This window comes from Diplodia seriata (assembly GCF_021436955.1).
Source record: "Diplodia seriata strain FDS-637 chromosome Unknown scaffold_8, whole genome shotgun sequence".
NCBI classification, from domain to species: Eukaryota; Fungi; Ascomycota; class Dothideomycetes; order Botryosphaeriales; family Botryosphaeriaceae; genus Diplodia; species Diplodia seriata.
In genome coordinates this window covers 503,662-516,331 of record NW_027117315.1, presented here as the reverse complement: position 1 = coordinate 516,331, position 12,670 = coordinate 503,662, and the positions used below count along the sequence as shown (strand labels likewise).

The following is a 12,670-nucleotide window of genomic DNA, read 5'->3' as shown; positions in this document are numbered from 1 at the left end:
TCATCCCAAAAGTATTGCCCAAATTGGCACCGCCTGGTACAAGAATCAAACAATCCGTATATTTACAAGTTCTTGTCTTCTTTCTCCGCATGCACGCACTTAGTTGTCCGTGGGGAACCTGCTGAAGTGCTTGAACACAGTCAGGCCCTCAATGACATCATCCGCATTCGCATCCCTGAGCACGCCATCGCCAGACGGGATGTTCAGCGAAGAGAGCGCGGAGCCGGAGCTGCCGAGCGCGCCGACCGTCTTTCCGTAGCGGAAGGCGTCGAGCAGGATCTGGCCGGGGCGGCCGGCGGGGTACAGCGTCGAGGTCGAGTTGCTGCCCGACACGACGCCGGCGGCGCCGGGGCCGACAATGACGGCGTCAAAGTCGGTGGCATCAGCGGCCGAGTAGGTCTGGTCGATGCCCTCAGCGAGGTGCTCGGCCACGACGACAGTGTCGACATTCTGCTTCGACAGGGTGCTCTTCAGGTCCGAGATGGATGACTCGCTAGCGCTGTCGACGGTGGCGAGGATGCCGACCTTCAGGCCGTCGAGGCGGGAGAGGCGGTCCGAGTTGGGGCGGACGTTGGCCGTGGTGTTGTCGTGGTAGTAGGTCGGGTCGGCGTCGGGGGCGGTCATGCCGAGCGCAGTGGCAACACGGACGGCGATGTCATGGCTGATGCGGTTCAGCTGGATGAGGACGTTGTTCTTGACCACGTCCGACGTGAGCTTCGACGTCTCGAAGCGGATGGCGTTGATGAGGAACTGTTGCTCGACCTTCTTCAAGCTGTTGTAGAAGAGGCGAGGCTGAGACCACACATCGTTGAACGTGTCCGATACCGTGCGAACAAGCTTGCCAGATGCGGTGCGCTTGGGAGCGGTGAAGAAACCGCGACCTTCCGTCTGGTTGGCCTGCTTGGGCTGTTGTGGGGGGACGCGTAATCAGCCAATGTGACCAGTGAGAGAAGAGAGATTCCAACTTACGTAGCCGTTGTTGAGCGTGTTGGGGGAGTAAGCAGCAGTGTTAAGCGGGATGTAGTGCTGGCCAGCACCGTCACGGTTGTTGTTGTGCCATGGGACGCGCGGCTGGTTGATGGGGAGCTGCTCGAAGTTGGGACCGTTGTGGCGGTTCAGTTGCGTGTCAAGGTAAGAGAAAATGCGGCCTTGCAGAAGCGGGTCGTCGCTGAAATCAACGCCGCGGACGATGTGGCCGGGTTGGAACTAAGATACTATCTCAGCGCTTGCTTGACGAGGTTGCTGTCTCGGGAAATAAGCTTACCATGACCTGTTCAGTTTCGGCAAAGTAGTTCCTGGGGTTTCGGTTGAGCGTCATCTTGCCAAGAGGCGTGACCGGGACGTATTCCTCAGGCACGATCTTGGTGGGGTCAAGAAGATCGAAGCCATAGCGGAGGTCATCGCCCTCCTCCATGATTTGCACACCAAGCTGCAGGCCAAGTCAGCGTCCACGCGTTCTCCTTGGCATGACTAAGCCATTGACTACGTACCTCCCACTCGGGGTAGCGACCGTTGGCAATGGATTCGAAGAGATCCTGGCGGAGGTAATCGGCGTTCTTGCCAGCAACGACCTGCGCCTCCTCCCAGGTAAGACCAGCCTTGCCTTGAAGGGACTTCCAGTGGAACTTGACGAGCTTGGAAGAGCCGTCATCGGTGACGAAACGGAAGGTGTGCACACCGAAACCGTCCGTAAGGCGGAAGGACCTGATGATACCGTGCTGAGCCATGGCCCAGAAAAGGGTGTGGAGGGTGCTGGGCTGCTGGCTGAAGAAGTCCCAAGCGCTGTCATGGGCAGTTGCCGCTTGCGGGATTTCACTGTCGGGCGAAGGCTTGACGGCGTGGATCAGATCCGGGAAGAGAATAGCGTCCTGGATGAAGAAAACAGGGATGTTGTTGCCAACAATGTCTGGTTTGACCGTCAGTATATTTGATGGAAAAAAACAGATGGACAGGCTTACCAAAGTTGCCTTCATCGGTGTACAGCCTGACGGCGAAACCGTGCACATCGCGGGCGGTGTCGGCAGAGCCCCTGCTGCCGGCAACGGTGGAGAAGCGAACGAAGACAGGAGTCTCCTTGCCCTCCTTGGCGAGGAAAGAGGCGCCGGTGATGTTGGACCAGTCGCCGTAAGAGGTAAAAGTACCATGGGCACCGGCACCACGAGCATGGACAGCACGCTCGGGAACACGCTCGTGATCGAAGTGCTGGATCTTCTGGCGGAAGATGAAGTCCTCGAGGAGGGTGGGACCGCGCTCGCCGGCACTCAGGCTGTTCTGGTCCGAGAAAGGACCGCCAACGTCGCTGGTCAGGTAGACATCGGTGTCGTTGATCTCGAATTGAGACATGAACTCGTCAGTCCCCTGGGCTTCGGCGCGGCCCTGCAGGTTGGGGTGGCCCGCGGGCGCATCGCGAGCATCGATGTCACCCGTCATGTAGGGGCAGCCAATGGCCGAGGCAGAGCCCGCAAGGGCAGCGGCGAGTCCAATGGTCGGCAGAAGCATGGTTGCTGGGGATTGATGTTGCACCAACTAGCCTCTGGAAAGCAGGAGGCTCTGTCTACTTATATATGAAAATCCAGCAGGACCAGGTGGCTGGACCAGCAGCTTAGCACAGCAGGGACTGGCAGTCAACCATGAACCCGGTGGCTTGGCCTCGGGGGCCGGTCAATCTCAGGCCATTTGGGTAGATCCCGTCTTGGGCCTATGGGTGAGGTGATTGAAAGTGGAGCGGCGGGGGGGGCGACATGGGAGCGGCCACGCAGCCGCGCATGCAGTGGCACGGACGGGCATTCCAGGGCAGACCGACGACAGAAAAGCTGCGTGGATGGGATTGATGGCGCCAAGACGGTGAGGGCAGCGGACCCCTAGCGGTCCCCGCGCGTGGCAGGCGGATCCATGCAGGGTATGTCCCGGAGCACGCGTCGATTCTCGCGCTGCGCGTCCGCTGACGGTGAGGAGCTTGCAAATGCACGCACGCTGACTTGTTGGTGGCAGCGCACGCGAGTCAATGACCAGAGGGAGCAGCAGCGCCTTGCCCGCCGTGGCCTAAGCGGGGAGTGAGATTGATTGACGCGGCCCTGGGGGTAGAAACAAAACGAAACAGTCAGCGGGCCTCGGGGCAGCGATGACGCCAGACGGGGCAGCTCGCACGGCCAAGCACGCGGCCGGGCCGGACATGCAGCGGAGGCGCAACGGCTTCGGGACTGCGCGCTGGTTGAGGCAAGCCGGGGCCTTGGCTGGGCGGGCGATGGAGTGATGGACAGGAGAGCGTGCTTATGTCAAGAGCTGGAGCCAGACCGCGGGCTGAATAATGGCTGGCCAGCGACTGGCGTGCGGTGCCAGGAGATGGGCCACGGGCGGCCGGCGTGGAGCAGCGACGGGGAAGAGGTGGCCGGGGCGCAGTGCGGCTCGGGTGCGGCGAATAGGAAGGGCGGCAAATCGATCGCGGGCAACTGCAGGCGCCCAGCGAGCATCGCAGGCCGGGGGTCGCGCATGCTCGGGCGTTGAAGTCGAGGAATGACGTTGGGTCGCGGGTGGAGGCCGGGGCCGCTAGCACCAGATTGGGGCGGCCAAGGGAACGGCCGGCAGGCGTTGCTGCACCAGCCACCGCGCGCTGCTTATGCAAACCCTCGGTCTCGAACTACTCCAGACGACAGGTACCAGCAGCCAGCCGCCCGCTCTGATCGCAATTTCACGCGAAACGCCAGCTGCACCGCAGCAGCGGCCGCCGCCTCGGCACTGTGCCCTGAAACAGCTTAAAAACGAACTGGCCATATCGCTGCCGCTGCTGGGCGCTGCCCGCTGGCGCATGAGGGAACGTTCCAAGGCATGTGGAGAGCCCAGCGCCCCGGGCCTGCGCACAGGGTTAACTCCGCGCCCATCTCGACCGCCGAGCCAGATGCCGCCGGTGCAGTAATCAGATTTCCACTCTTTAGCTCGCTGCCGCTGCGCGTTGCGTCACAAGGCGGGCCCGCCGTGGGTGCAAAGCCCGAGTCTGCTCCTCTTCTCCTTCGGGCAGCACGGCGGTGAGCTGCAAATGTCGTGCAGCGCCCTGCGCGTGTTCGCGTGCAACTCCACCAGCCTTCGTTTCCAGAAGCCTTCTCCTTTCCGTTGATTCGCCTGTCTCTCCTCCACCCAACTCCTGGGCTACACCGCAGCTCCCAGCGCCATCTTGACTGTTCCCTTTCAAGGCGTGCAGCCATCATCAAACACGCCGTGTGCCCTTCTCATCAACAACACGTCCCCGCCGTAAGAAGCACAGGCAGACTTGCACTTCAATGCTGTGCCACGGTGACGACTCGGCCAGCGTGTACAAGGCGTGCCTTAGCTCATTCGCGGTAAGCTTAGCAAGGTGAGACAGAAGCCAGTCGCTATTCCAGCATGCTTACTCGCTACCCGAGACCGATGGGATCTATCTCCAAGAATAGCCAAGCCATCGCCGCGCACGCCAAACCATCGTCGAAATGCCACCTCCGCTAGCATCAGCCTCTGTATCGACAGCAACAGTCCGCCCTGCATATGCTCTCAGCCCATGAGTGTTGGTACGTGCTGCCGGCAGATTGTCTCGGCTGCGCCACGCCTCAAGGCCTCTGCCATGACGTCGAAACAAACAGTCGACATGAAAGACTTGCACTTGACTTCTCGAAGGTTGGCCCTCGACGTGCCGCTGGCACCCCGAGCTCACCCACCGCGCCGAGGCCACAACATTGGAGATGAAAGACTTCCTGAGGCGTCGTGGAATTTGGCACAGATGAAACAGACAGGGAGACCAAGCGTCCGGGGAAGACACAGACACACCATCCTACCTATCTACCTCCTGTTCTGCCACGCTGGTTCGTGCTGCCCAGGACCAGGCATCGTGCCATGCTCAGGCGGTGCGTCTGCAACAAACAAACGTTCGCATGATTTGGACTTACTCCGCAGTAAAGATAAGTCATGGTCCTTGCTGACTTGACTCGTCGGTTCGGCCGGGGTCTCAGCCCAGAACGCGGCGCCCGGCAAGCTGGTGCAGCAGCCCAGTCGATCAGCCCAATAGCACCTGCCGTGTTTCTCAGGAACAGGCAGGTACCGCCGCCAACGACGGGGCTCACCCCCGTCTTTCTGCACTGCGCGCTACTTGGCGACATGCAGGATGTGTGATTGCCGAATCGACAGCGGCAAGGACTTTACCTGTGCAGTTCCTTCCGACCGTGCGCTGACTCGGCATCGGGCCGCAGCCGAGGCATTTGCGCTGTACGCAATGAAGAAGGACCTGTTCCTGCAAAGGGCAGGCGCCGGCCGCGGCAATCCTGGGTAAGGCGCCAACAAAACGGCCCGAAGGAGGCCGGGGAAGCTACCTCGCCAACTGCTGCTCTCAAGGCCGCCTGGGCAAATTCACATGAGAACATAAAGGTGAAGAAAGGGGGGACAGGAGAGAAAGGTAACGGCAGCTACCCCAGCAGCCGGCCCTGCGCATCCACCTGCTGTTTTCGGCTTGGCAGCGGTAAACCAGTTAACCTTATAGGCGAAGCACGGCTGTGGTAGATTACATCATCCTCGAGCCAATCAGAGCTCGCTGCGTTTCTTACCGTCACTATCACATTCCCAGACCCTTTCCTTTGCCCGCGTACGTGTATCCACTTTTACCACGCCGCACACCTGCGTTGATATTTTATTTGTGCTCTCGCCGACGCCAAGGCAATGCCTTGTACATATACCAAGAAACATATTTATAGAACATCTTACTGTCGCCAGTCAACCGCTTGCGCTTACCTCTTTTCCTACGATTCACTGCTCGAACGCGTGATATCTGCATTCACCTTCACATCCCCATGAGCCTTATTCGCACGTTCGTCGGAATCAATAAACCATCCATGCTTGACCCCACGCAAACAAAGGCCTGCTCCACACATGCATCCCTACCGGAGCGTAGTTTAAACACCACGTGAATTGTTCCAGGCATGCATTTTCTCGGCAACCTTTCCCCATTCAATCCTCGTCGTTACACAACCGGCTCTTCATCCGACAGTCCTTCTCTCGGCACTTTTCTTCCGGCCCAAGTCAAATAACAAACTGATCAGCGCCTCGGAGATAAGATTTGGGGACGACCGAAACTCCCCTCTTTTCCGATTCTCCGGGTTGACATGCGTCTCTGGAGAATCCCGCGTTCTTTCGTCGGACCGGGGGGACACGGCCCGCCGCTGCAATTCGGGGCGGGAGGGAAAAAGGAAAAAAAGGGATGACGGTTGCATAACTGCCAAGAAACGAGCACGTTTTTTCAAGGGCCACTCTCATTTCCAATTTGTGCACCAGCGCGGGAACGGGGTGGCAAGGGTTTTTTTTTTTTTGCTATTGGAGGATGGGCATGCAGCTGAGACGCGTGTTGGTGATGTTAAAAGAAACACCCCAACCCGTTTTCCCGTCGAAACGTTGTCCCCGGATTTCGCGGGCAGTCGGTCCGCTGTTTACTTAGGGACGGAAGTCTTCGCGACTTCCGAGAGACGGATCTCCGTGCCACATTTCCTACTGTCTCGGGCTTGCCGTTGTCTCGGGGGTTTGTGCGCACTGGTTATCAGGGTGAGATGTTTCAGCATGTGTGAGTGATGCACAGCATCGTCATTCACTGATCAGCAGAAGGTTTCTTGTTTGCGACTTCTGCAGAGCGTCATCCTTATATGGATGCTTCGAAGGTCCGGTCTAACCAGTAGCCCTGAAACAGCTCGGCTGTTGGATCTTGGAGAAGCCAGCGCCACCAGAAAGACAAGTGGTTGCCATGTCTTTTACTTTGGTTCCAGTTCAACAAACCAACAGTGATGCACTTTGCACGGTCAAAATGCCTCCGACGGATCGCAATTGAAGATTAAATACGACGCTATCTTGCCGTCCATCAAGTGACTACACACGCGAAGCATGCGCTTGCTGCCTCAGCGAATGTCACGAGCTGCAAGCGCCGCCTTGACTTCGCCTCACCTTATAAAACAAAGACACAGCGACTCGACCGTCTACTTCAACTTTCCTAAAGTCCACCATGGAGCACAAGCGCGGGTGTGACACATCATGTCGATTCCCCAGACTCTCGCCAAACACAGCCGCAATCATCAGCACTGGGAGTGCATGTAATTATCGGTAGCATATTTCCAGCAGCGCCGACTTAATGCTGGTGATGATGATGATGGTCACCACCATCTATGTGTCACTTCAGAAGAGCACGAGAAACTGGTTGCTGATGATGGCCTGTAAGTAACGCCAATGAGGGAAACCATCAAGCAAGCTCAGCCGTGCCAGCGGTAATCACGGGAGCGGAGAGTGGAGGTAGAGCGAGTACTTCTCGAGGAAACGACGCCCCAAGTAGCACTCTCTTCCATTCAGTTCATGCTCATCTCACATGCGTCATCTCACAAGCTTCGACTTGTCAAGAAAAAAAAGGTACTGTAGAGAGAATTATATAGGGAAGTTGACTACCGCCGTAAGGATACGAATGACAGCCCACCCTCACGTGGGTGTGTGCAAGAAGGGCAAGAGCGTGGCATGTCTGGCTGTCGAGCGGACGGTCCAATGCAAACCACCCCGTCGCTCAGCGCCGACGACCATACAACGTAGACATCTTGCACTAACCTATATACACAAACACAGTAACACTGCATTATGAAGTTAGTATAGGCAGTTGAATCAAAGATCCGGATGTAAATATTTGCATGTAAAGCGTACATTTACGTTCGGGCTTTGTATTTAACTACCTATCCGGCGAGAGATTCTTTCATGAGGCAGATGTGGGTAGGCAATTTCTTTGTCACCGCCGTGATACCAGGCAGCTGAGCGCGCATACTCACGGAACACTTCAACAATGCCCCACGAATCAAGCTCCTGCGCCTTTGAGGAATACCTGCCGGGCCATATCGAATTCACTACTATAAAACAACACGTCAGCCTGTCCATCTCAAGCAGGGTGGTCAACAAACAAGCATGTTTGCAAAGCTTTGATTGTTTTAACCAATCAAACAAAGATCGCGGTTCTAGCTAAACCAATCAACCAAAGATCGTAAGGCGTGGTTGTTTGCGAAATGCTTGTTTAATTGTTTAGGTAGGAGGGGGGGGGGGGGGGGGGGGGGGGGGAGGGGTGGGTGGCCACGGCCATGGCTGGCCAATGGCCATCGGTATATATGCTGCTTAGGCCGTATATCTGGTATCCGGCAAGCGTTTCGAGTGGCAGTGCTACTAGTGCTGGCGGCCATAGGGGAGGGGTGTAGGTAGGTATTACCCAATTAGGGTAAAACACCATAAGAATCTCACGATAGTAGCCCGTGTACTTACTATAGTGGCCCGTGACATATGCTAAGCAAACAGGCAAAGATCTTTGCTTATTTGCAAAGATTTCGCAATCAACCAAAGATTCCGACCCCCCGCCTACCAATCAACCAAAGATCGAACCCCATCTTTGTCTTTGTTTGTTTGTTGACCACCCTGCTCAAAAGAGTCAAAAAACACCGAGCCGTATGGCCGGGGTTTCTTGGATCCAATTCCCACCGCCGCTGCTTCGTCGCTCTCTCTCTCCCAAGGACTTCCTTCGCCTTTTGGCTTTTTGCTCATGAGCCTCCTCATCTACGTCTCACCTACTGCCGTCACTCATCTCCGTCCGCCACCTACTACATCTATGACAGGCCACCGCCCGCCGCAAACGCGACTACACTAAAATCGCAGAGGCTTGGGCACCCTGACATCTGGAAGGAGGGTGTGCGGGGGATGAGAGACAATGATGCAGCTCCGAACATTGTCAGGGGGTGTTGGAAGTGAAGCTGAGCGGGAGGACTTAAAGAATGGAAGGAAGGACCCCCGCCCGGAGAGGAGGGGGGAAGAATATGGTCCGACGGCGTCAACCTCATATACTAAGTGAGGTCTCAGCGCGTAGGGTGACTTTCCTCCGGGAACTTTGCGCAGAGGCCGCTGCCGTTTCATTTTGTGGGAACCTCGGCGGCTGAAGCCATTCGCCTGCACGTTCACTCCAAGCAAAAGCTGCATGCGAATGGAAACGCGAGCGACACGGTGGGGAGACCCGGGTAAGTAGTTTTGAGATTCGAAGACCTCCTCCCGGCTTACTTCGCGAACGAACTCGGTGGTGCAAAGCAGTTTTTCAAAGTGGGGGTATTGGGTGAACACTCTTCGTTCGCATGGCCTTGCCACGAACAGATGACCATCTTCCCTGTCCTGCTTGAAAAATTGACCGCTTTCCTCATCCTAGTCACTGAATCGACCACCAGAGTCTGACGTGCTCATATTATCTGCTTCTAAGCTTCTGGCCAACAACAGTGAAGGGGCGTCGGAGCGCTGGTTAGTGGGGGCTGCATCTCGTGTCATGCAGATTTCTGTTGTCCTTAGGAACTCAGTGCCAACGAGTATCGCGTAGTGAGCGTTTGTACTCGTCACTCCCCACCACTTGGACGTGGTGGGGCGTTTTGAGCTCTTCCGAAACTGTGTGGAACACATCACCTGCAACCTTTGAAAGGGCTTGCATAGCACGAAGGTCCAAAGGTTCACCCAGTGCCACGTCAGGGTTGCGGAGTCTTGGGGCGATGAATGCTATCTCCTCGAGCGCGTGTTGCTGCTGCATGAACACGTGCGTCCATTTGCCTAGACCCCGATGTACTGCAAACTGCCTTTGGTCTGGCTCTATATGAAACACTCTCAAGGCACGCGGTAGAGTGAGCAGCATCTGCAGGACCTGTGCGTCCACATAGCAGCTTGGCAGACGCAGGACCTGAAGTGGCGTCTTTCGGCTGAAGTTCTCGTAGTGTATTCTGTTCAGGTAAGAAAGGGTTGGCTGTGAGATGGTAGCGTCGCGTAGGGTGATTTGACGAAGCGTAGGGCTCAAGAAGACGTGCACGATGTCTTCTTGCAGAGTGTCTAGCATTACGTTCCAAGTGTTGGTGCGACCCAGATCGATGCGCAGAATGGTCAGGCAGCGGAAGACTCGCTGAGGTTCTGGTGTACAGAGACTGGCGATACGAAGCGTGCGCAAGACAAGAAGGAAGTACGGGTCGCGTTCTGAGCTGGGAAACTCTGCGGCTAATGATATGCGTCTTGCGATGGGAATCTCTGTGGCTGATGATATCTCAAGCCTTTCCAAATTGCGACAGTCAAGCAGAGGAGAAGCGCTAGGGACGAAAGGGACGTAGTAATAAGGATCCGGAGTCAAGGGCTGGACGCTGAATCTGCGCACGAATTCCTGGCGGACGGGGCGGGAGCGAAGCATTTCGTTGAACCACTGGGCTGTAGTGCGGTGGAGGATGCACACATGAGCGAACCGCTGTCGTTCAGCCAGGTCGCGGAACAAACGCGAGACGAGACAGAGGACCCTCAGGTCGGACTTGCTGTCGACATGGCGGACGACCTCGGCGATCAGCTCGACGGGCAGGGGACAAACACCAGGCGGGCGGACAGTCGGCGAGTCTCGGCCGACTCTATAGAAGGATTCAAAGGAGAATAGCGCGAGTGCACGGCGATGGGGCGCGGGGCTGCCCAGGCCCCCAATGGCAATGGCGCGTCGATGTCGAGCAGGCAGGCCCGAGGCAGCGCCACCAGCAGCGGGCGGCGGGCGGAGCGCGGCCATCTGGGGCTCTTCGTCAAGCGGGAGATGGGTCGGGATGTGGTGCTGGAGAGCAGCGGTGGTGGTCGTCGTCGTGTGCCGCTCAGCCCGGCCGTTGTGGCGCGACGGCCGCATCGGGCTAGCCAGTCGCGCGGCCACGCGTCGCCGGCACGTAACGCCGCGTATTCTAGAAAAACCTGTCAACCTTAGGCCATCACGCCGTCGACTGCCGCCCTCTGGACAGGCGCCGTTGTGGCACTCGTGCGCCCTCTGCGCCTGATCGCGCCTGGTTGCGCCTGCGTGCGCCCCCCGCGCGGCCTAATTTGGGGAGTCGATCTTCTGACGCTCAATATTGAGGCTCCAGGCAGTATATACTGTGGCTTGGCTGGGAGTCGCTATGCCTGACCCGCTTGTGCAGGAACAAACGGCCTGTGGCCGAGCTCCGCTGGCTTCCTGGCGCCAGCGGACGCGTCGACGGCGGCCTATGCCGGCTGTGGTAAGACGCAAGGGGCACAGCCGTCCGTGCTGCCTCCAAGGTAAGGCTGAGCTGCTGCGCAATCCGCACTACACAGCACCCACGAGTAAGCTCCAGCGCTCACAGCCTCAGGCCGGCATGTTGGTCGAGTATATAGAATATTCGCCGTCGCGCCCCCTCCAATGCTTTCTCTATCCACCAAACCCTCACTCCGCAAACTTTAACTCCACCCTCCGCTCGCTTCCCGATCCAGCAACTTCGCTCGCTTCACTTGCTTCACAATGACCACCACCATTGCCTCCGCTGCCGCCACGGCCTCTGAGATTGCCAGTGGCACTACCTCCGCTGCTGCCACCACCAACACTGCGGCCGCAACCGCCACCGCCTCATCCGTTTCGTCTACAAGTGCATCGAGCAGCACTTCCGCTTCCTCGTCCACCACCGCCTCGACCCTCAGCACCGTCACCAGCTCGTCGTCCTCGTCGTCCTCGAGCTCCACCGGCACTTCGTCCATCACTTCCTCGGCAAGCACCACCTCCTCTACGTCCACGGGCACCCTCACCCCGTGCGCCACCAACTGCACCGTCTTCACCTCCACCGACGGCTCCTCCATCTTTGGCGGCTCCATCGCCCTCGCTTTCTTCATCATGATCGCCGCCAACGCCGTCGCTCTGCTCATCATGCTGAAGCGCGACGCCATCAAGGACAAGAGGCGCCAGGCCGCCCTCACCAAGGTCGAGGCTGCCGCTTAGCCATCTTTGAACTTTTCCATACTGCTGGAGGCCACCGTTTGGCCGAGGATTTTTAAGGCGTTCAACGGACCATTTAGGCGTTTCAGGGGGACCCAGGCGTCATCCGGGCCAGGATTCTCGCGTCTGGAATTCAAAAAGCGACTGTTGAATCTGTCCCTGGACGGATGCAAAGGGCCAGGGCAAACAGCTGTTATGAACGCGGCTGTAGGAGTACGGCTTGCGATGTGAGCGCGGCGAGGAGCTGCGTAATGTACTCGATATCTGTTTTCCAATTTTTCATTGCAGCTCAAACAATACCCATGGCCAGAATCATAGAATCAATTTTCCAATCTCTTCTTCCATTCCAATCTTTGCGATACTAACGCCGAGAGTCTCATTCACTGACGACAGCTTCCAGCTCATCGCAGTCAGATCAGCCTCTCCTTTTTTTTCCTGGCCATATCCGACTCCATCCGGACGATGACGCCACCGCCCCCACCACACTGCCACCATGCTGACCACCCGACAGTGCCGGCATTCTTCACGGCAGCACAAGAGTCTTCTCATACGTTGCTATCATTAGGCTCATGCCGGGGGCGATCATCGAGACTCCGCTATTTCATGAATGCGAAACCGCACCCGAGCCGGATTAGAACTAGAACCCTGTATTTGGTTTTCTGCAGGCGCCTAATGAATCATGGTCTAGTTGCATGTGCAACTATACTCATTTCCTCCTCGTCTTTGGTTCAATGTTTGAGCCACGACGAGCAGCGTCCGCGGGCTTTCCCGGTTGAGCGCGGGATCACGAAGTGCAAACTTTCTGCGCTGTGGAGCGCACCTTGTTTTTCACATCTCCATACCACGTTCAAAAATGCGTGGTCATCTCTCAAATGCACTCGAGGGGATCGG

General features: G+C 57.3%; 2 protein-coding genes across 2 annotated transcripts; one reads left to right on the top strand and one right to left on the bottom strand.

Annotated features, from left to right (window-relative positions):
• Positions 1-99: 99 nt before the first annotated feature.
• On the bottom strand, positions 100-2,499 carry SLS55_007754 (uncharacterized protein; the record flags this gene model as incomplete). The annotated part of the gene is made up of 5 exons (XM_066779170.1): positions 100-906; positions 970-1,206; positions 1,265-1,429; positions 1,491-1,906; positions 1,959-2,499. 5 exons carry the CDS (start codon positions 2,497-2,499, stop codon positions 100-102), a joined length of 2,166 nt encoding a protein of 721 aa, XP_066629974.1.
• Positions 2,500-11,311: 8,812 nt separating this feature from the next.
• SLS55_007753 (uncharacterized protein) lies at positions 11,312-11,782 on the top strand (the record flags this gene model as incomplete). Its single annotated transcript, XM_066779169.1, has 1 exon — positions 11,312-11,782. One exon carries the CDS (start codon positions 11,312-11,314, stop codon positions 11,780-11,782), a length of 471 nt encoding a protein of 156 aa, XP_066629973.1.
• Positions 11,783-12,670: the final 888 nt, after the last annotated feature.